This window comes from Cebus imitator, unplaced genomic scaffold (genome assembly GCF_001604975.1).
Source record: "Cebus imitator isolate Cc_AM_T3 unplaced genomic scaffold, Cebus_imitator-1.0 Scaffold227, whole genome shotgun sequence".
Classification (NCBI taxonomy): Eukaryota; Metazoa; Chordata; class Mammalia; order Primates; family Cebidae; genus Cebus; species Cebus imitator.
This window is the reverse complement of record NW_016107542.1, coordinates 1,079,881-1,100,963: the sequence shown is the minus strand read 5'-3', so window position 1 is coordinate 1,100,963 and position 21,083 is coordinate 1,079,881. Positions and strand designations below refer to the sequence as shown.

The following is a 21,083-nucleotide window of genomic DNA, read 5'->3' as shown; positions in this document are numbered from 1 at the left end:
CAGCCAGGATAATAATTTAAGTGATATTACAAGTATAGTCTTCATGAAGTCACATTAAAACAGAAATTTTAAGCTTTAGTTTACATCAGTATCGCCTGAAGGGCTTATGAAAGCAGGTTTCAGCCCTACCCCCAGAGTTTCTGATTCAGTAGATCTGGGATGGGGCAGAGAACTTGCATTTCTAACACATTCTCAGGTGATGCAGGTGCTTCTGTTCCCACTACCACACTGAGAACCCTGCCTTAGATTGTTCAAGAATGGCATTGCTTGCTATCCTCCTTGGCCATCTTCACAGTAAGATAGTCTAGACTTTTATAAGAAGAAAGCCCTTATCCATGCCTTAGAAGGCACTTGTCCTTGATCTAACTTTGGAAAATTACCGATTCATATACAATACATACGATAACTTCATTAACACTAAGATCTGATTAAAAAGAAAATTTTATTCCTCCACTAACATGGAAAACAGAGACTTAACTATAAGAAGCAGAATTCATAGAAATCTTGGTACATGTTTTTTGATTAGGAAACAAGCTAATGAGAAAAGAAACTCCTCTAAGCAAGAGAATTCTAGGTACAGACTAAGCCAGCTTCTTTTACACAGTAAGAAATATTTCTGGAGCAAATGTTAAATAGCACTTCATTTTTCAGCTAGTACTTCGGTGTAAGAGAAACTAGCCCAGTTACAGGCTTAGTTAGTTATACAACATCAAGAACTATACCTCACATATTTAGTTAGAACCCTTGATACTACTCAGGCTAGGAGTTTATCCTAGAGGAACAGGCACAAACCATGGTTAAGCTGCTTGGTTTAATTTTTGAGTACTTGAAAAAAAATGTACAGTAGTTTGAACACTCAGTCTTTGCAAACCTCCACTGAGGTCAAAGATTTCATTCATACGTACAAAATTAGTTTACAAATTTTTTTTGGCAATTTCATCTTAGTAACCCGTTTTATCCTATTGCCATTGTCCCAACCATTGAAAAAGTTTACAATAATTTACATAGAAATATTTTCAAAGTGCTTAAGAATAGTGATTGTTCTCTGGGATATTTACAGAGGGCCTATACAACGTATGTACAGGTGGTATACACTACAGCACAAGTTTCATTGCTGGAATATGGCTTTCTAGGGAAAGTGCATATTTGGCCAGAGGTGGCAATACTGTCTAGAAATTCAAGGGTTACGGATACTTGGTAACCACATCCAAAGCTGAAGTAGAATGTGGACAATATTTACAAAAGTAATGTAAAAATGGTCAAGTACACAAGCTTGATCCACGCAAAGGTATCTTGATGTTCTTCCAGACGAGGGGAAGAAAGAGACTTCAGCTGCTGACTCTGTTACCATTCCGACGGGGTTATTACAGGTTTAGACCTCAAAGGTCAAGACTTGTCTCAGAAGTCAAGCTAGATCATCATCTGTGCTTACAACTGATATCTGCGGAAAAGAAGAAGTATGGAATAAGCTTGGTGATTGCTCACTCATGGCATCTCTAGTCTTTAAAATGGACCTTGCTTTTGAGTCGGTCATTCAGACACAGAGTGCTCAGAAGAAAAGTCAGATACAAAAGATTAACAAGTTGTAACACTCATGCATTTAACCTGAATTCAACTGTACCTGCTTGGCAGTGAGTTCGGACAGTGTGACTGATTTCTGCCTGTAAGTGTTGGAGAAAAATGTGAAAAGCTATATGCATGTCAATAACTGACCACTGTTCCGTGTTTCACCAGAGCTTGAGAGGGGAGTGGTGAATACTTGTTTTCTTCAGCCTGTTCCCTATGTGAAGGCCAAACACTACACTTGGGTTTCATCTGAAGAACAAGTGATGACTACCGCTGGAAGAAAAGCTAGCTATGGTAAGTGTGATGTGATACTATTTAAAGCACAGCATATAGTAATTTTGGCTATGTGAATCTTACTCAATACACCATCGACTTTAAGCCAACTTCCCTATATATGATATGCTAATTTACTTTCAGATATCCAGTAGGCAATGGATTGAATAGATAAAGAGCTATTTGGTTCATGCTAATATTTACATGTTATTTCAATAAGCAAAAATATCTTCATATAGTGGTGACCTTAAGTCGTCCCACTTGCTATTGGATAACGGTTAGATGCTGATCAACTGACTGACTTATGTTCTAACAGGCTACACTGCCTAATATCCAGGTAGCAGATGAGGCGTTTGGTGACTCCATCATCCTAATGGCTCTCTCTAGCCCAGGTCTCCTTTCTGAAACGTCTGACTTCAAGCCATGGTGTATAAAGACCCAAAGCTGACTTACTGCTGGGTACGTGTGTCCAACAGAAGCACTGTGTCTACCAATGTCTATGGAGAGGTCCTCTTCAGTGGTTTTCAAGTATACAGGATTGTCAAAGTTCATGCTTTTCATATTCTTGTGTTGCCAATTCCGCCACATCAAGTAGCCACCTACTGCTGCCATCACTAAGAGCACTGGAAAAAAAATCAGACAGTAGGTAAGTGAGCTAAGTCTGGTATTGGAACATACAAGAAAGGTAATAATGTTCAGGAATCCATAATAATTGACATTAGTAAAAATGTCATGTTTTATTGAGCTAGGTTAATTAGAAGTTGGAATTAACATGGGCCAGCAGCTTGAAACAAGTTCAGCCCAGAGGTAGTTCTGTGCTCTGCAGCTGGGATAGCCACATCCATTCAGGCAATGCAGAGTCCTGGGTCCCACCTTAGGCAGACCAAATTAAAGTTGCAGAATATTCTGGAGCGCTATTCAGGTGGTCCTGCTGTGTTAGCTAAGCTTAGAATCTAGTAATTTGGACAAAGCGGCTATTATAGCAAAGTCCTTAGTTTTAGAGGCCCTTTTCCCTAGGTTTGAAAATTCTTAACTGCTTTTAATTTACCCTCAACAAGTCCTATAACTCTTTAAGAAAGCATTTAAGCATTTGTTCATCTCCTCTGTATGAAGTATTACACGCATTTCAAAGGGGAACAGAACCGTACACTAGTTAAAGGGACTTATTATAAAAGGGGATAAGCCAGGCTAACAGTGCTGAAGTGGAAAGCAGTAAGTACCTTTCATTGACTGTTGAACATTTATCATGCCAATAACTGTGTCAAGGGCACAACTGAAGAGGCAGATAGGAGCCTTAATTTACTGTACCATGTCGGGGAGAAAGTGGATGAAATTCAGTGTCACAGTGCTATTACAGCATAAAGGGCCAGGAAAGGGGTAGCTGCAGATGAACAAAAAATGTTCATCTGTTTCTAAGAAGTTCTTGAATCCATATGTATAGGAAATCTACTTACAGAGAGGAAGAATGGCCCATGCAGCAGAAGTCCCTTTTGGGGGAACACTGACTTCTGAGACTGCTGTGGTCACATTGATCCCTACAGAGGAATAAAAGGAATCAGTTTGGAAGGGGCTGTATTCAGACTTAGAAATTAACCCATCAGGTAAGGACCCAAAACCTATGCATCCAATATTGTTGTTTAGTAGCTACTACAAGTGAATACCAGGAACAACTCTGGCCTAGAAGTATTTGAGTCACATGCTGTAATAGCCCTTTCCCTGACAGCTCTCTATTAGAAACCTTAATGGTCAGTCAGGATAAGATATGCAAGTTTTAAGTCTTTGGAGTTTAAATATAGGTTACCAATTGGGGCAGAACTAGTAGTTAAAGGCTGCATTAATTATTTAAGTCATAGATACAATAAGTGTAGCTGTTAGTTGAGATTAACAGTTCGCAGTACTGAACTCAATACCTCCAGGAACTAGTCCACTAGTTGGTGAAATTTCTGTTGTGTTTGTATCTTTTGTCTCACTGTAAGTCACAGTAGTAGCAGTACCTGAGTTATAAAAACCAAGAACCTGGTTAATGCCAAGGTTCCAGAATGGCTGGCTGTTTTGTCCAGACAAGCCATACAATAGGTTATTTTAAAACTAGGTAAAAGAAGATTACTGGCAAGATGGCCAAATAGGAAGAGCTCCTGTGCGCAGCTCCCAGTGAGAGCGAAGAGGAAGGTGGGTGATCTCCGCATTTCCAACTGAGGTATGTGGCTCATCTCACTGGGACTGGTTAGACAGTGGGTGCAGCCCAAGGAGGGTGAGCCAAAGCAGGGTAGGGCACTGCCTAACCCGGGAAGTGCAAGGGGCTGAGGATCTCCTGTTCCTTGTGAAGGTAAGCCATTAGGAACTTTTCCCATGGTCTTCACAACCTGCACACCAGGAGATTCCCTCTGGTGCCTACAACACCAGTGCCCTGGGTTTCCAGCACAAAACTGGGCAGCCGTTTGGTGTTTTCCCAAACTAGCTGCATTTTTTTTTAACCTCCAATGGTACAGGGAATGCCGGAGACACAGAACTATTAACTTTCCTGAGAAAGGGGGGCTGAAACCAGGGAGCCAAGTGATCTGGCTCAGCAGGTCCCACCCCCATGAAGACCAGCAAGCTAAGATCCACTGGCTCGAAATTCTGGTAGCCAGCACAGCAGTCGGCTTGACCTGGGTTGTTTTGGCTCAGTGAAGGGGAGGGGCGTCTGCCATTGCTGAAGCTCAGGTAGGCAGTTTTTTTTTTTTTTTTTGAGACGGAGTTTCGCTCTTGTTGCCCAGGCTGGAGTGCAATGGCGCAATCTCGGCTCACCGCAACCTCCGCCTCCTGGNGCCTCCTGGGTTCAGGCAATTCTCCTGCCTCAGCCTCCTGAGTAGCTGGGATTACAGGCATGTACCACCATGCCCAGCTGATTTTTTGTATTTTTAGTAGAGACACGGTTTCACCATGTTGACCAGGATGGTCTCGATCTCTTGACCTCGTGATCCACCCGCCTCGGTCTCCCAAAGTGCTGGGATTACAGGCGTGAGCCACCGCGCCCGGCCAGGTAGGCAGTTTTAACCTCGCCTGTGTAAACAAACTCACGGGGAAGTTTTCACAGCGATTGGGAAGAGCCCATGACAACTCAGCAAGGCCTCTGCAAGCAGACTATGTCACCAGACTCCCTCCTTGCTGGGCAGGGCATCTCTGAAAAAAGGCAGCAGCCCATCAAGGACTTCTAAGGGCCCCACCTTCCTGACAAAGAGCACCTGGGAAAAGGGGCAGTTGTAGGTATAGCTTCAGCAGACTTAAACGTCCCTGCCTGGCTGTTCTGAAGGGAACAGTGGATCTCCCAGCACAGCATTCGAGCTCTGATAAGGGACAGAATGCCTCCTCAAGGGGCTCCTTGACCCCAGTGGATCCCGACTGGGAGACATCTCCCAGCAGAGGCTAACAGACACCTCATACAGGAGACCTCTGGCTGGCATCTGCTGGGACCCAGCTACAGGCAGCAGTCTTTGCTGTTCTGCAGCCCTCGCTGGTGATTCTCAGGCAAGCAGGGTCTGGAGTGAACCACCAGCAGACCTGCAGCAGAGGGGCTTGACTGTTAGCTTTCTGTTTGTTAGTTTTCCTTCTAACAAAGAAATAGTTTCAACATCAACCGAAAGGATGTCCACTCAGAGACCCCTTCCAAAGGTCACCAACGTCAAAGACCAAAGGTAGATAAACCCTGCAAAAAGTCCGAAAACTACAAAAACCAGAATGACTCTCTCCTCCAATGGATCACAAGCAAGGGAACAAAACTGGACGAAAAATGAGTATGACAAATTAACCAGAGCAGGCTTCAGAAGGTGGGTAATAACAAACTTCTCCAAGCTAAAGGAGCATGTACTAACCCAATGCAAGGAAACTAAGACCCTTCAAAAAAAGGTGAGACGAAACGCTAACTAGAATAGCCAGCATAGAGAACAACAGAGAGGACCTCATGCAGCTGAAAACCACAGTATGAGAACTTTGTAAAGCATACACAAGTTTCAATAGCCAAATCTATCAAGAAGAAGAAAGGATATCAGAGATTGAAGATCAACTCAATAAAATAAAGTCTCCAAGAAATATGGGATTATGTGAAAACAGCAAATCTACATTTCATCGGTGTACCTGAAAGTGACGGGGACAATGAAACCAAGCTGGAAAACACTCTTCAGGATATTATCCAGGAGAACTCCCCCAGCCCAGCAAAGCAGGCCAACACTCACATTCAGGAAATACACAGAACACCATAAAGATACTCCTTGAGAAGAGCAACCACAAGACAGAATCATCACATTCACCAGGGTTGAAATGAAGGAAAAATGTTAAAGGCAGCCAGAGAGAAAGGTCAGGTTACCTACAAAGGGAAACCTATCAGACTCACAGCAAATCTCTTGGCAGAAACTCTACAAGCAGGAAGAGAGTGGGGGCCAATATTCAAAATCCTTAAAAGAATTTTCAACTCAGGATTTCATATCCAGTGAAACTAAGCTTCATAAACCAAGGAGAAATAAAATCCTTTATGGACAAGCAACTGCTGATAGATTTTGTCATCATCAGGCCTGGTTTACAAGAAGTCCTGAAAGAAGCACTAAACATGGAAAGGAACAACCAGAACCAGCCACTGCAAAAACATACCAAATTGTAAAGACCATCAACACTACGAAGAAACTGCATCAATGAACAAGCAAAACCATAGGCTAGCATCAAAATGGGAGGATCAAATTCACACATAAAAACATTAACCTTAAATGTTAATATTGTTATGTGTGAATTTAAATGTAAATGGGCTAAATGCCCCAATTAAAAGACACAGACTGGCAAATTAGATAGAGTGAAGATCCATTGGTGTGCTGTATTCCAGAGATCCATCTCACGTGTAAAGGCACACATAGGTTCAAAATTAAAGGGATGGAGGAAGATTTACCAAGCAAATGGAGAGCAAAAAAAAGCAGGGGTCACGATCCTAGTCTCTGCTAAAACAGACTTTAAAGCAACAACAATCAAAAGAGACAAAGAAGGGCATGACATAATGGTAAAAGGATGAATGCATCAAGAAGAGCTAAGTATCCTAAACATATACACTCCCAATACAGGAAGACTCAGATAAATAAAGCAAGTTCTTAAAGACCTAAAAAGAGACTTAGATTCCCACACAGTATTAATGGGAGACTTTAACACCCCATTCCAGTTTTAGACCGAGACAGAAAATTAACAAGAATGTACAGAGCTGAACTGAGCTCTGGACTAAGCGGACCTAATAGAAATCACCTCAAATCCACAGAATATACATTCTTCTCAGCACCACATCACACTTATTCTAAAACTGACCACATAATTGGAAGTAAAACACTCCTCAGCCAGTACAAAAGAACAGAAATCATAACAGTCTCTCAGACCACAGTTCAATCAAATTAGAAAACTGCACAAATACATGAAAACTAAACAACCTGCTCCTGAATGACTACTGGATAAATAACGAAATGAAGGCAGAAATAAAGATGTTCTATGAAACCAGTGAAAATGAAGACACAATGTACCAGAATCTCTGGGACAATTTAAAGCAGTGTGAAGAGGGAAATTTATAGCACCAAATGCCCACAAGAGAAACCAAGAAAGATCTAAAATCGACACACTAACATCACGATTAAAAAACCAGAGGAGCAAGAGCAAACAAATTCAAAGGCTAGCAGAAGACATTAAGTAACTAAGATCAGAGTAGAGCTGAAGGAGGGACACCAAAAACCCTTCAAAAAAATCAATAAATCCAGGAGCTGGTTTTTTGAAAAGATCAACAAAATAGATACACCGCTAGGCAGACTAATAAAGAAAAGAGAGAAAAATCAAACAGATGCAATAAAAAATGATAAAGGGGATATCACCACTGATCCCACAGAAATACAAACTACCATCGGAGAATACTATAAATACTCTATGCAAATAAACCAGAAAGTCTAGAAGAAATGGATAAATTCCTGGACACTTACACCCTCCCAACACTACCCCAGGAAGAAGTCATTAGACCGCTAACAAGGTCTGAAGTTGAGGGAGCAATTAATAGCCTACCAATCAAAAAAGTCCAGGACCAGATGGGTTCACAGCCAAATTCTACCAGAGGTACAAAGAGGGGCTGGTACCATTTCTTCTGAAACTATTCCAAACAATAGTAAAAGAAGGAATCCTCCCTAACTCGTTTTATAAGATCAGCATCATCCTGATACCAAACCCTGGTAGAGACACAACCACCAAAGAAAATTTCAGGCCAATATCCATGAAGAACATTGATGCGAAAATCCCCAATAAAATCCTGGCAGGTCAAATCCAACAGCACACCAAAAAGCTTATCCATCACAATCTAATCAGCTTCATCCCTGCGATGTAAGGCTGCTTCAACATATGCAAATAAACGCAATCCATTGCATAAACAGAACCAAAGCCAAAAACCACGATTTTCTCAATAGATGCAGAGAAGGCCTTTGACAAAATTCAACAGCCCTTCATGCTAAAAACTCTCAATAAACTGGGTATCAATGGAACATATCTCAAAATAATAAGAGCTAGTTATGTCAAACCCATAGCCAATATCATACTGAGTAGGCAAAAACTGGAAGCATTCCCTTTGAAAACTGGCCAAGACAAGGGTGTCTTCTCTCACCACTCCTATTCAAAACAATATTGGAAGTTCTGGCCAGGGCAATCAGGCAAGAAAAGGAAAGGATATTCAATTAGGAAAAGAGGAAGTCAAATCGTCTCTATTTGCAGATGACATGACTGTATATTTAGAAGACCCCATCATGTCAGCCCCCCATCTCCTTAAGCTGATAACCAACTTCAGCAAAGTCTCAGGATACAAAATCAATGTGCAGAAATCACAAGCATTCCTATAAACCAATAACAGATAAACAGAGAGCCAAATCAATAAAATACCTAGGAACACAGTTGTTTTCACAACTGTAGTCACATCCTTATTCACAACAAGGGATGTGAAGGACTTCTTTAAGGAGAACTACAAACCACTGCTCAAGGAAATGAGACAGGACACAAACAGATGAAAAAATATTCCATGCCCATGATTAGGAAGAATCAATATTGTGAAAATGGCCATACTGACCAAAGTAGTTTATACATTCAATGCTATCCCCATCAAGCTACCACTGACTTTCTTCACAGAATTGGAAAAAAACACCTTAAACTTCATATGGAACCAAAGAAGAGTCTGCACAGCCAAGACAATCTTAAGCAAAAACAACAAAGCTGCAGGCATCACCTACCTGATTTCAAACTATACTACAAGTCTACAGTAATCAAAATAGCATGGCACTGGTACCAAAACAGAGATATAGACCACTGGAACAGAATAGAGGCCTCACATCTACAACCATCTGATCTTTGACAAGCCTGATAAAAACAAGCAATGGGGAAAAGATACCCTATTTAATAAATGGTGTTGGGAAAACTGGCTAGCCATATGCAGAAAGCTAAAACTGGATCCCTTCCTTACACCTTAAACTAAATTTAACTTCAGATGGATTAAAGATCTAAACATAAGACCTTACACCATAAAAACCCTGGAAGAAACCCTAGGCAATACCATTAGGGACATAGTCATAGGCAAAGACCTCATGACTGAAACACCAAAGCAATGGCAACAATCCAAAAGAGACAAATGGGATGTAATTAAACTAAAGAGCTTATACACAGCAAAAGAAACTATCATTAGAGTGAACCGACAACCAACAGAATGGGAAAATATTTTTGAATCTACCCATCTGACAAAGGGCTAATTATTTAGAATCTACAAAGAACTTAAATTTACAAGAAAAAAACAACCCCATCAAAAAGTGGCAAAGGATATGAACAGACATTTCTGAAAAGAAGACATTATGCAGCAACAAACATGGAAAAAAGCCCATCTTCACTGGTTATTAGAAAAATGCAAATCAAAACAACATTGACATATCATCTCATGCCAGTTAGAATGGCAATCATTAAAAAGTCAGGAGGCAACAGCTGCTAGAGAGGATGTGGAGAAATAGGAACACTTTTACACTATTGGTGGGAGTGTAAATTAGTTCAACCACTATGTAAGACAGTGTGGCAATTCCTCAACAATCTAGATCTATAAATGCCATTTGACCCAGCAATTCCATGACTGGGTATATACCCAAATGATTATAAATCATTCTATTATAAAGACACATGCACACCTATGTTTATCATGGCACTCTTCACAATAGCAAAGACTTGGAACCACCCTAACGCCCATCAATGATAGACTGGGTAAAGAAACTGTGGCACTTATACGCCGTGGAATACTATGCAGCCATAAAAAAGATGAGTTCATGTCCTTTGCAGAGACATGGATAAAACTGGAAACCAATGGTTGGGGGGTTAGGGGGGTGGGTGGGTGGAGGGAAGTGGAAACCATCAATCTCAGCAAACTGACACGAACAAAAAACCAAACATTGCATGTTCTCACACATAACTGGGTGTTGAACAATGAGAACACATGGACACAGGGAGGGGAACATCACACACTGAGATCTGTTGGGGGGTGGGGACTAGGGGAGGGATAGCATTAGGAGAAGTACCTAACATAGATGATGGGGTGATAGATGCAGCACAGCACCATGGTGCATGTAAACCTATGTAACAAACCTGCACGTTCTGCACATGTATCCCAGAACTTAAAGTATAATAAAAAAGGAAAAAAACCAGGTAAAACAGACAAACTACTGCTGAACGAAGTTGTACAGCTGATGTGTGAAAATTGAAATAGCAGTCCTCATGCAAAAAAGAGATACATGAAACTTTGCGAAGAGCAGTGTTTGGAATTTGACAATCCAAAATGATGGACAACCATATTTATCCCTCTAAACGACATCCCATGTTCCTGGAAACTACAAGAAATGTTCTCAAGATGCTCTGGTATACCGGACTGTCTTGCAACTAACTTCTTGGTAAACTGAGATAATCCCTGCTGTGACCATGAATTAAGCTAATAAAAACCTCACCAACCTCATCATATGAGCTCCTTGATCACACAAACAAGTTTAATTTGCCACTTAATCAAAAGGTAAGAACAGAAAACTAAATGCAAACGTGGTTGAAGTGTTATTTTAGGGTAGCATCACCCACTGAGGCAATGAGGTCTCCTGGAAGCACAGCCTTCCTGAAGCATAATGTCTGCTCCCTCTTTTGTGGAAAAATGTTAAGACCTCATTTAATTACCTGCATGTTGGCTAGCTCAGTGCTGTTATGGGACTAATTGGTACAAATTAGTATAAGGTATATTGACACTTTAGTCTCCTATAAACTCATTTCATGTTGAAATGCGTTAGTCAGTTCTAAAGAAATGCCATAGTAAGCTGGCATACAACAATAGAATCTTCTCAAATCTATTCAAATAATCAGTTAAAACAGAATTCTTAAAAATTCAAGCTACTTGGTATAGTTGGTGTCTTAATCATATTGCTTGTTGTATGTTTTACTTGTGGTTGAAACACAAAAAGCCTTACTTTGGCAGTCTCGGCCATTTTCCTCTAGATTGTACCCACTGGGACAGGAACAGGTATATTTTGGAGAGTGATCATTAATCTGTGGTGCTGGCAGGCATAGGTATTCACATCCTCCATTCTCCATGTCTTCTTTACACCAATTTTTACCTAGTCAGGAAAAAAACAATACCATTAAAATGGGTATTCCAGTGGCTAGTATATATAAAGCTTTGTTCTACATGTGGAAGACCTGAGTCCTTGCCCCCAAGAGCTTGTCTGTTCTGTCAATCCTCCAAATGAGAGCAATAGCAAGGAAGAATAAGTATAAAGGTATAGGCAGAATGCTCTAAGGACACCAGATTCAAAGCGACCTCTTGGAGATAGACTGTGAAAGTTCTGTCGTTAAGAGATAGGTGTCAAAAAAGGAGGTGGGGAAGGGAGGTGTGGGACCAGGACTGGCTCTTACTATTGGCCCAAGGCTTAGCATGAAGGCTCAGAAGAAGGAGACTAGGTATGTTCTCCTGGTTTTCTCTTGACTTGCTCCAACAAAGTGGAAGGAAACTCAGCCTTAAAAAGGTTTTTAGGTTTTATTTAGATAGAACCAGCCAAGTGTTTTCAGCAGGAGACAATATAGCCTGATGTGTTTGAGAAGCTACAAAATCCTGTATCACGTGTGTCACGGGGGAAAACAGGTGTTATGATCTGAATTGTGTTCCTCCCTAAGATTCATTCTGAAGTCTTTCTACCTCAGAATATTACCTTATTTGGACAGGATATTTGCAGAGGTGATCAAGTTAAAATGAGGTCACTAAGGTGGGCTGTAATTTAACATAACTGGTAGTACAGCTCATGCCGGGGTAGGCAGATTACTCGAGGTCAGGAGTTCAAGACCAGTCTGGCCAACATGGTGAAACCTCATCTCTAGCAAAAATACAAAAATTAGCTAGGCATGGTGGCTCACTCCTGTAGTCCCAGCTACTCGGGAGGCTGAGGCACAAGAATTGCTTGAACACAGGAGGTGGAGGTTGCAGTGAGCCAAGATTGTGCCACTGCACTGCAGCCTGGGTGACAGAACAAGACTCGGTCTCAAAAAACAAAAGGAACTCTGGACACAAGCATATACAGAGGAAAGATGGTGTGAAGAGACACAGTGGGAAGAGCACCATCAACAAACCAAGAAAAGCAGCTTGGAGCAGACCCTTCCCTCACAGCCCTCGGGGGGCACCAACCCGGCTGGCACCTTAATTTCAGACGTCTGCCCTCCAGAACTTCGAGACAATACATTTCTGTTGTTTAAGGCAGTTTGTGGTACTTTGTTGCAACAATCCTAGCAAACTAACAGTAGAGAAAGTTTGTAGCACAAAAGCTACTTTGGAGGTTACTGAAAAAGTCTTAGCAAGAGGGGCTTAAGGCCAAGGGGACACGGATAAAACAGGAATAAAAGCTCTGACACTTGAGGCTTGGGAGGAAGCTAGGAGCTGAAGTTGAGAAGCCATTTCTCTAAGACAGCAGAGATAAAAAAGATAATGTGTGAAACGTTTGAGGTAGGATACAGCAGGGCAAAAGTTCCCTTTTAAAGAATGCTGAGTTGCCAAGAGCAACTGACATCCAGCAGGTTCTGTGTCATGCTGCTTCCCTTAAAGTGGTTATTAAGGACAGTTTCTCCACGGTACCTGGTGGCTGTACAAGTTCATGATAGACAATGATGTCTTGGGCATCGTTAAGGTTGTTGACTAGAGTGGCTAGCTCTGATCCAGTGAATTTGTTGGCACCATAGACCGCTTCATTTTCCCCATCTATCCAGTAGACACGATCCTGAAACAGAACCCCTCAATTAGCATGTACATCCAGGATTAACACAAGTCCATTTCTAAGGTCATCATCATTTACTTCCCATTTAATGGACCATGTTTATTGAATGCTGATCTGGGACACTAGATATAAAACTGTAAAAGAATCAAGTTTAGGTTAGAAGTACTTCTGGGAATTAGTGTCCAATTCGTACCAGGTTTTAAGTAAAGGCAGTTTCTCAAGCCATGCTCAGCTGCTCTTCCCTCTTCCCCATGTGCCTTTTATTTTTCCTCAAAGTGCTACAGTAGCTCAAAGGTACACACTTCGATGTGAGACACATCTTACCTCAAATATTGTTAGTGCAAGAGGATGAGCTAGGAACTCCAGAGACTTTAGTACTATCCTACGATCTTGGCCATTCAAGTCCACGCTGGATAACATGTGCAACTTAGAATCAAGCCAATAGAGGCGGCTTTTTATAAGGTCTAGGTAGGAAAAGAATTGTCGTTACATGATAAGCCACTACTGCTCTGGCTTCCATTTAAAGTGTCTAATGAATTAGTATTCTACTTTCATGGTTCTTTCTGAACAGGGGTCCCACAAACCTTGAGAAGCAGCATAGAGAATCTGTATCCACATTCATTTTTGGGGACTGATGGGATACCTGAGATTCTCAAACTAAATGACTTAAGAAATGTTACTCACATTACAGCAAATACTAAAAGAGGCTAGCATTTCTCCTCCCAAAAGCCAGAAGAAAACTGTTAAAAGCCTGCAGTTCAGGAAATGCTAAGGCACTCGTGCCAGGAATACTTGGTATCGTGTGCCCAGGACCCAAGATTCACTGAATCTGTGTCACATATTAGGCCCAACTGGACAACAGGCCAGTAATTATTGAATGCATAATTTGCTAATCCACTGTTTTACTTGTGTTGTTCAGATACTCCATCAAAAATTCCTGCTAGAATTTAGACGGAAACAGTAGACACATCTGCTAGTCCAGAATTCACCATGGAGATAAATGGAAACACTATGAAGCTGGCTGAGTGGGGGGTCAAGGAGGAAGAACATACATACCCAGTGTAATTCCGTTAGGCCACTGGATGTCCACTGTCACCAGCGGACGTCTATCAAATCCATTCATTCCTGCTTTTTCTATTTTAGCTGGTTCACCCCAGTCTGACCAGTAAACAAAGCTGTGAAGAATTAAATGAGAAATTAGCCCCAGTGGTTTCGAAGGAATAAAGTTGTAGCTTGAAACAAAAGTTTGAACAGAAAACTCAAGGGAATCTCTAGTGACAAACAGTAACATTTAAGGGTCTCAATTATGTTCCAGGGAAGTAAAATTGAACATTAAGAATCTACAAGCTCATTATTAACTGTAATAATCTATGTTTATCTGACATTTAAATTCCAGCCCAAAGTCACAAGGTTATGCTTCCTTTCTAAAGGGTCGGTTCTTTCAGAGGAGTGAAAGACAAATATCCTTTAAATTTCACAGCAGGCTGGCTGACTGAGCTCTGTGAGGCTGCATGGGAGCCAGCTGTGATGACTACAGCCTTACTCAACTTCCTAAGCTGCTCTTCTAACCCAGCAAAGTATTCAGTCAAAAATTAAAAATCACTTGCATAGAAAGTGAGTGGGCAAAAGGGTCCGGATACAGCTTTTAGTACACATCAAATCAGGAATGTTAATTCATTAATGTCAACCAGCAGTCAGTCATACGAGAGTCAGATAGAGAGGACATGTCATATAAATAAGGCTGTCCCAGGGTCACTCAACTGGGGCACCACTGATATCCTGAATTCTAATTTCCAATTCTAATTCTTTGTTGTGGAGGGCTGATAAACCTTGAGATTTTAGTACTAATTCAGGTATGAGAAACCTCCTGATTTACACAGATACCATCCAAAAGGCTACATGATGGAAAACATAGACCACAAACCCAGAAAGTGGATCCACAGCTATGGAGGCAGGCTCTCGCAAGTCAGAGTTAAACAGGAACTTCCTCTTGGTTCCATCTAGGGTAGCTACTGAAATAGTCTTAGAAGCCGCATCAGTCCAGTAGATGGTCTTGTACACCCAATCAACAGCAATGGCTGCAGGATTATAGACATTGTCGATCATTTTAACATGTCTACCAACCTTGTCATCAATTGAGGCACTGAAACAGAATAGGTCACAAGAAATTTAAGAGTTTGACACCATGAGAGCATGGAGAATGGACTTTCTGCTTACAAAATGGTCAATGAATTAACACCGTAGCTCACCACTCAAATTATTTAACCATGCTGCTTACTGATGCTAAATTAATAATGCTGTAGATTATCTAGTTGCTGGTATGTATTCTATATACAACAACAATAAATTTCTAAGTGAAGCTATTTGTTCAGTATCCATCATCTGAGTTGCTATCGTTCCCATTAAGAAAAGGCTGTACTACCATTTCGATTTGTAGCAGCAATGAATAGTTCTCAATTAACTGTGGAGAACAGGGAGAAAATATAAAAAACATGAAAGATGTCATCTTTTTTTACTTCATAGACAATTGTTAGTTTCTAATTAGGAACTGACAAAATTTAATAATTAGTGTTAGATTTAATGTCTCCAGGTAATTAGATGCTAGATGGAGCTAGACACAAAAGAAACTCCTCCAAGCTATCCCACAGATCACTTCCCTAGTGGCAATGACTTGTCAAGACACCATGAATGGAACTGAAAGTTACCTGAAGATGGCCTTTTGGCTTAGATCGGCCCAGAACAGTTTCTGAGCAGCAATGTCAGCATCGAGAGCCACAGTGTTTCTTAGTTGTTCAACTAGTTGGATATATTCTTTTCTCTCTAAGCCAATCTTCCTGATGTCTCTTCGATTAGTAAAGATCAGACTTGGCTCTTTGCCTGCAAGATGGGAGTCAGGGTTACTTAGTTTTGCTTTAAGAAGGCAGCATCTTTCTAAACCCCCTCCTCCCAGCAGAGGAGCACTTAAAAAGTAAAGGTATTATGGAATACCTCAGTAGTACCCGTTCTGGAGTTCCTGCCCCTGGGACCTGCAAGTGCTTCCTATGGTTTAGAAGGCAGTCCTGGGGTTACAGCCTTCAACAACAGGGTGGCTGGTGAATAAGTCACTTAATGGAGTTGCACTCAAGTTTTGGAAACAGTAACTATGCAAACCTGGTAGATATTCATGTTATTATATGCAAAAGGAATGACTAAAGCAGACGTCTGGGGGAGAGATCGCTATTTAACCTATACTGCTGTATTATGAGATAGCAGCATCGTTCTCAAGTACAATTTCATGTTTAGTTTGACTATTGTAGTCACTGGGTGTACCTTTTAGAGCACTTACTCGTAAAGGTACAACAGCCACAACAGTCCAAGTGCATTTACCTACTGCCTTGCACACACCAGTGGCAAGATCCATTTGATAGCCACGACTACATTCACACTTGTAACCGCCTTTTAAGTTGATACAAATTTGACTGCAGATTCCCGGGTTTTGGCATTCGTCAATATCTAGGAGGGAAATTAGAATTAGTCTTGCTGCTCTTATACCTTACCAGGTACATACTGCCCTTTCCCACCACCCGCAGGGTCCAGGTTTTCTTCTTAGACTCACCTCCACAGGTTTTCCTATCTATCAGTTCAAACCCAGCCGCACAGTCACACTCGTAGCCTATGACTAGGTCTTTGCAGATATGGGAACATCCACCATTATTTACCAAGCATTCATTTATATCTGAAATAAAAATGTAGCAGTCACTTGACAAGTTATTTACAATTAATGTCTGTCTTTCACATTTAAAAACCAGGGTATTTGTGATAACTTACCAAGCTGGCCTGGTCAAACCCATGATTTGATTAATAACTAATCATTTATTTTATAGGTATGTGTTTCAGGGTGGATTATCTATCTCCTTAGCAAGTTACCAGTTGGTCAAGCAGCATTTATTCAAGTTTCTCTATTGCTGATCAGATACCTTTAAGGAGGTTAAACTATAAACTAGTTTGGGCTGGGCAAGTGTGGCTCATGCCTATAATCCCAGCACTCTGGGAGGCCAAGACAGATGGATCATCTGAGGTCAGGAGTTCGAGACCAGCCTGGGCAAGATGATGAAAACTCATCTCTACTAAATATACCAAAAAAAAAAAAAAAATAGCCAGGTGTGGTGACAGGCACCTGTAAGTCCCAGCTACTTGGAAGGCTGAGGCAGGAGACTGCTTGAACATGGGAGGCAGAGGTTGCAGTGAGCCAAGACTGTATCATTGTACTCCAGCCTGGGCAACAAGAGCAAAACTCCATCTCAGAAAAAAAGAAAAAAGAAAAAAACAAAAACTGTAAACTAGCTTCTCGAACTACCTGGGCTTTTAAGTCACAAAGTTTCACTCTGAAGTCTACAGTAGAACTTCAGTACATTAAAAAGTTTAACCAACCATCACGCGGGGGGGTCTACACAGTGTTAGCCGTGCTGGAATGTATCAAACGTCCAGGCTCTGTACTTGGGCAACCCCTTCACTTACGACATTCTTTCAGGGGCTCATCACTCCAGTCCCTGCAGTCCTGCTCCTGGTTACATACTTTGCTGATATCTATGCATTCTCCACTTCTGCACTTGAATTTTCCAGGGCCCAAGCACTGATTGACTACAAAGAGAAACAAAGAAGAGAGATTCCATGGGTGGGTCTGGTCAGAGCAATCCACTGCTTAACCAACAAGAAGAGATCCTTACCATTTTTGCAGTTGATTTCGTCAGAACCGTCAACACAGTCTCGGATACCATTACACTGCCTGCTACCATGGATGCAGCTGCCATCCTCACATTCAAACTGGTCAGGTCTGCAAGTTCGAGAGGCTGCAAAGGGAGGAAACATCATGGAATGAAGCCAGCAAATTGTCCCAGTTGATACAGGGAAGAGAACCGCACGTGCCATGCTAGAAGGCTACTTACGACAGTTGACCTCATCACTGCCGTCCTTGCAGTCAGGGTCCCCGTCGCATCGCCATTTCTTATGGATGCACTCGCCAGAGCCGCACTGGATCTCACTGGCTGGGCACTTGGTGTGTATAACTGGCTGGCGGCCACACTGCTCCAGGGACTCATCAGATTGGTCAGAGCAGTCTGCATCATCGTCGCACACCCAGCTGATGGGGATGCAGGAGGAGGTGCTGCACTGGAACTCATGGGCGCCACAGGTTGGCGGGGCACAGTCCAGCTCGTCGCTGCCATCGCTGCAGTCATCCTGGCCATTGCATACAAAGTTCCTGGAGATGCAGCGGCCACTGGAGCACGTGAACTCATCGGGGCTACATGTTATGTTACCTATTAAGAGAGAGGATACCCCATTCAAAGTGCATCAAGATTGGTCCTTTCAAGATTCTTGGCCCAAAATCTAATACATTGATCTTTAATCATTAATCCTAACTTACTAGTCCATCCTAAAGGCTAAAATGGAGGATTGAAATCAAGAACACAGTCTCATTGTACAAAAAATGCACACACTATAAATAAGTAGAAAAGAAATAAAGGACCAAGAAATAGTTGAAGACTGGAAATTAATTTGAGATGAGAACCACAATTAGCTGTGAAAGTGACAGTGGTAATAACAAACTGGAACAAGGGATTTCATTTTGGAAGGGAGAGATTGAGTTGTCCTTGAATCAGCATACTGCTTGTCAGGCCAGATCACAGCACTAGTTGAGAATATCATGCAACGTAATATTCACAGCAAGCATTAAGATGTTGTCGCCAAAAAGAGGTGAACCACGTACCACCATACATGGTTCCTCTTTTTGGTCCTTTAAATAAGGATCAGGAATAACGAGTCATCTTAAACACTTTCCATTTTTAAAAAGTCATTGCCAGGGCTAGAATCACCATTTAACATTCCGGTATGCTGATAATGATAAGCTAGTCCTATTGGCCAATTGGTACTTTGACTTAAATTCCTGCCAAACGTTTCAAGGTCACAATTTGGTGGCAATTAGAATAGAGACCACGGCTCTCTTGGGAAGCAAAGTCTAGACTTATAAGGGAAACACTTTGGCAGCACCAGGGCTTACCAATATGGAAAACTCAATTCTAGGATTGAACACTAAAACTCATTGGACTAGGTGCAGTGGTACTGACCTCAGAAGGCGACTTCTGTACACAAGACTGGTGTTTCAACTGTAAATGCCCTGAGCTCCCTCGACTACTACCATATCAGGAGGCCCATGCTTGTCAGACTTGGGATCTGCAGATTTTAGAGGCTCTATAAAAAGGGCGGTAGCTTGAAAGAACGTTCAAAGCACTGTTTGTTCAACCTAGCGATTTTCCCAGGCCCTCACCTTCAACATGTAGCATTTTATTAAAGATTTTCCAAGATCAGAAATATGAAAGAATAGGAAACAGAGTTAGCTTTCAGAGACAGGAACTGCAACAGGAGACAAAGGGATCACCAGTTGGGTAGACTTTTCTTTGGGTATCTCAGGTAAGATGTTTATTCATGCTTCTGTGTCTTTTTTTTTTTTTGGAAAAGCTATGGCAGAATCTAGTTCAGGAGCAAAGAAATGCTTGTATAACACTCAAATAATTTATTCCAACAATCCGATCAAGTTTAGACCTACAAACGTATTTGCCTATCCTACTCATCTTCTAGTTTTATTGAGCCAAAGTGCAAAAGACACATGAATTACTATCACAACAAAGGCAAAAGCCCACACAATTGCTGCTTCCCTGAGCTACTTCTACATGGAAGTGCCTTGAATAACTTACCTTCTTATTTCTATTCGCCTAAAAGAAACACCAAGCAATTGCCAATTGCCATCTGAATGTCTTTCAGGGTTTTAGGGCAGTTATGAAGGACAACTAATTGAGCAGATAGTGAAGTCACTGAAAAGTGAGTCAATGTCAGTGCATCTTCATGCTTAGGTTAGTTTCCCCTGCCCACCCTTGCTTGAGGAAAAGGATCTTTGGGTTACGTCACTCAACACTGATCTTCTTACCACAGTTTTCTTCATCTTCTCCACTGTCACAATCATTTTCACCATCACATCTCCAGGACACTGGGATACACTGAGTAGAATGGGCGCCACAGCTGATTTCATTTATGCGGCACGTTCTCATATCTGTTGATGATATACAGTCTCAAAACAGCCTCAAAACTGATCAATGCAAAGCTGCTGCTTCTGTGCTGCTTGAGAACGCTAATACCTGTGACTCAGTAGCCTGGCACCCTGGTGAAATTTGACTAACTGGCTGAAGTTTGGGGAGCTCTTTCACCAGCTCCATTCCTTAGAAGCTATGCCAACCTATGCAACTTGGCAGTGTACCTGACAGCCTTGACCTTGTCACTCCTTCAAGGTCCCATGGCATGCTCACTTCTGGCTTTGTTTTACTTGGCATGGTGAAGTTTATTGGCTGGCCTGCTCCTAGACCACTACTTATCTGTTGGATATCAAGTGGGCACACCCAGATATTGTCACCTAATCTCAACTGCATGAAAGGTCAGACGTTCAAACACCTAAGAAATCTTCTATTGCCTAGATTCCTTTACAAGCCTCCTTCACAACCTCCTTTACATTGACATCTTGAAAAGCAGAAATATACCCTAATGGTTGACTTGACCAGGTCATTCTCCACTAAAACTTGGGGCTGAATCTTTGTACAACCTGTCTTTAGCTCACAGGTTTTTAACTCACTTGCCCTGACCAATATTACTCTCCTCACTTCTTATCTAGAAAATTGAAAGTAATACCCTTAATTTCCTTTCTATTTGATTTTCTTTCATAATCACATTTCAGACCTAAATTTTCTTCATGTTAGTCCTTCTTTTTTAGCGCTTCCACCGGTACAGGCCTCTACTGACTTAAAATGAACTCTAAGGCTTTCTTCGCCTTGACATTCAGGTGACCTTAATTTATACGATCCCAAACCATCATTCTTTATGGTCTCATCGACTTTTTCCTAAGGACACATGTATACCTTTGCAAAC

At 41.5% G+C, this 21,083-nt stretch overlaps 1 protein-coding gene across 4 annotated transcripts in view; it reads right to left on the bottom strand.

Annotated features, from left to right (window-relative positions):
• Positions 1-792: 792 nt before the first annotated feature.
• The window catches only part of VLDLR (very low density lipoprotein receptor), a 38,834-nt gene continuing 18,543 nt past the window's right edge, over positions 793-21,083 (bottom strand). The window contains exons 4-19 of one of the 4 annotated variants that reach the window (XM_017496961.2): positions 20,095-20,217; positions 18,059-18,430; positions 17,840-17,962; positions 17,631-17,753; positions 16,729-16,848; positions 16,500-16,625; positions 15,839-16,010; positions 15,058-15,276; positions 14,190-14,308; positions 13,458-13,597; positions 12,995-13,136; positions 11,343-11,489; positions 3,750-3,833; positions 3,294-3,374; positions 2,293-2,462; positions 793-1,441 (exon numbers count right to left, since the gene is read on the bottom strand). In XM_017496961.2, the coding sequence (XP_017352450.1) occupies positions 1,406-1,441; positions 2,293-2,462; positions 3,294-3,374; positions 3,750-3,833; positions 11,343-11,489; positions 12,995-13,136; positions 13,458-13,597; positions 14,190-14,308; positions 15,058-15,276; positions 15,839-16,010; positions 16,500-16,625; positions 16,729-16,848; positions 17,631-17,753; positions 17,840-17,962; positions 18,059-18,430; positions 20,095-20,217 (2,297 nt within the window). In that variant the 3' untranslated portion in view covers positions 793-1,405. The remainder of the gene's footprint in view (positions 1,442-2,292; positions 2,463-3,293; positions 3,375-3,749; positions 3,834-11,342; positions 11,490-12,994; positions 13,137-13,457; positions 13,598-14,189; positions 14,309-15,057; positions 15,277-15,838; positions 16,011-16,499; positions 16,626-16,728; positions 16,849-17,630; positions 17,754-17,839; positions 17,963-18,058; positions 18,431-20,094; positions 20,218-21,083) is intronic. The other 3 variants (XM_017496962.2, XM_017496963.2, XM_017496964.2) reach the window with 3 other exon arrangements.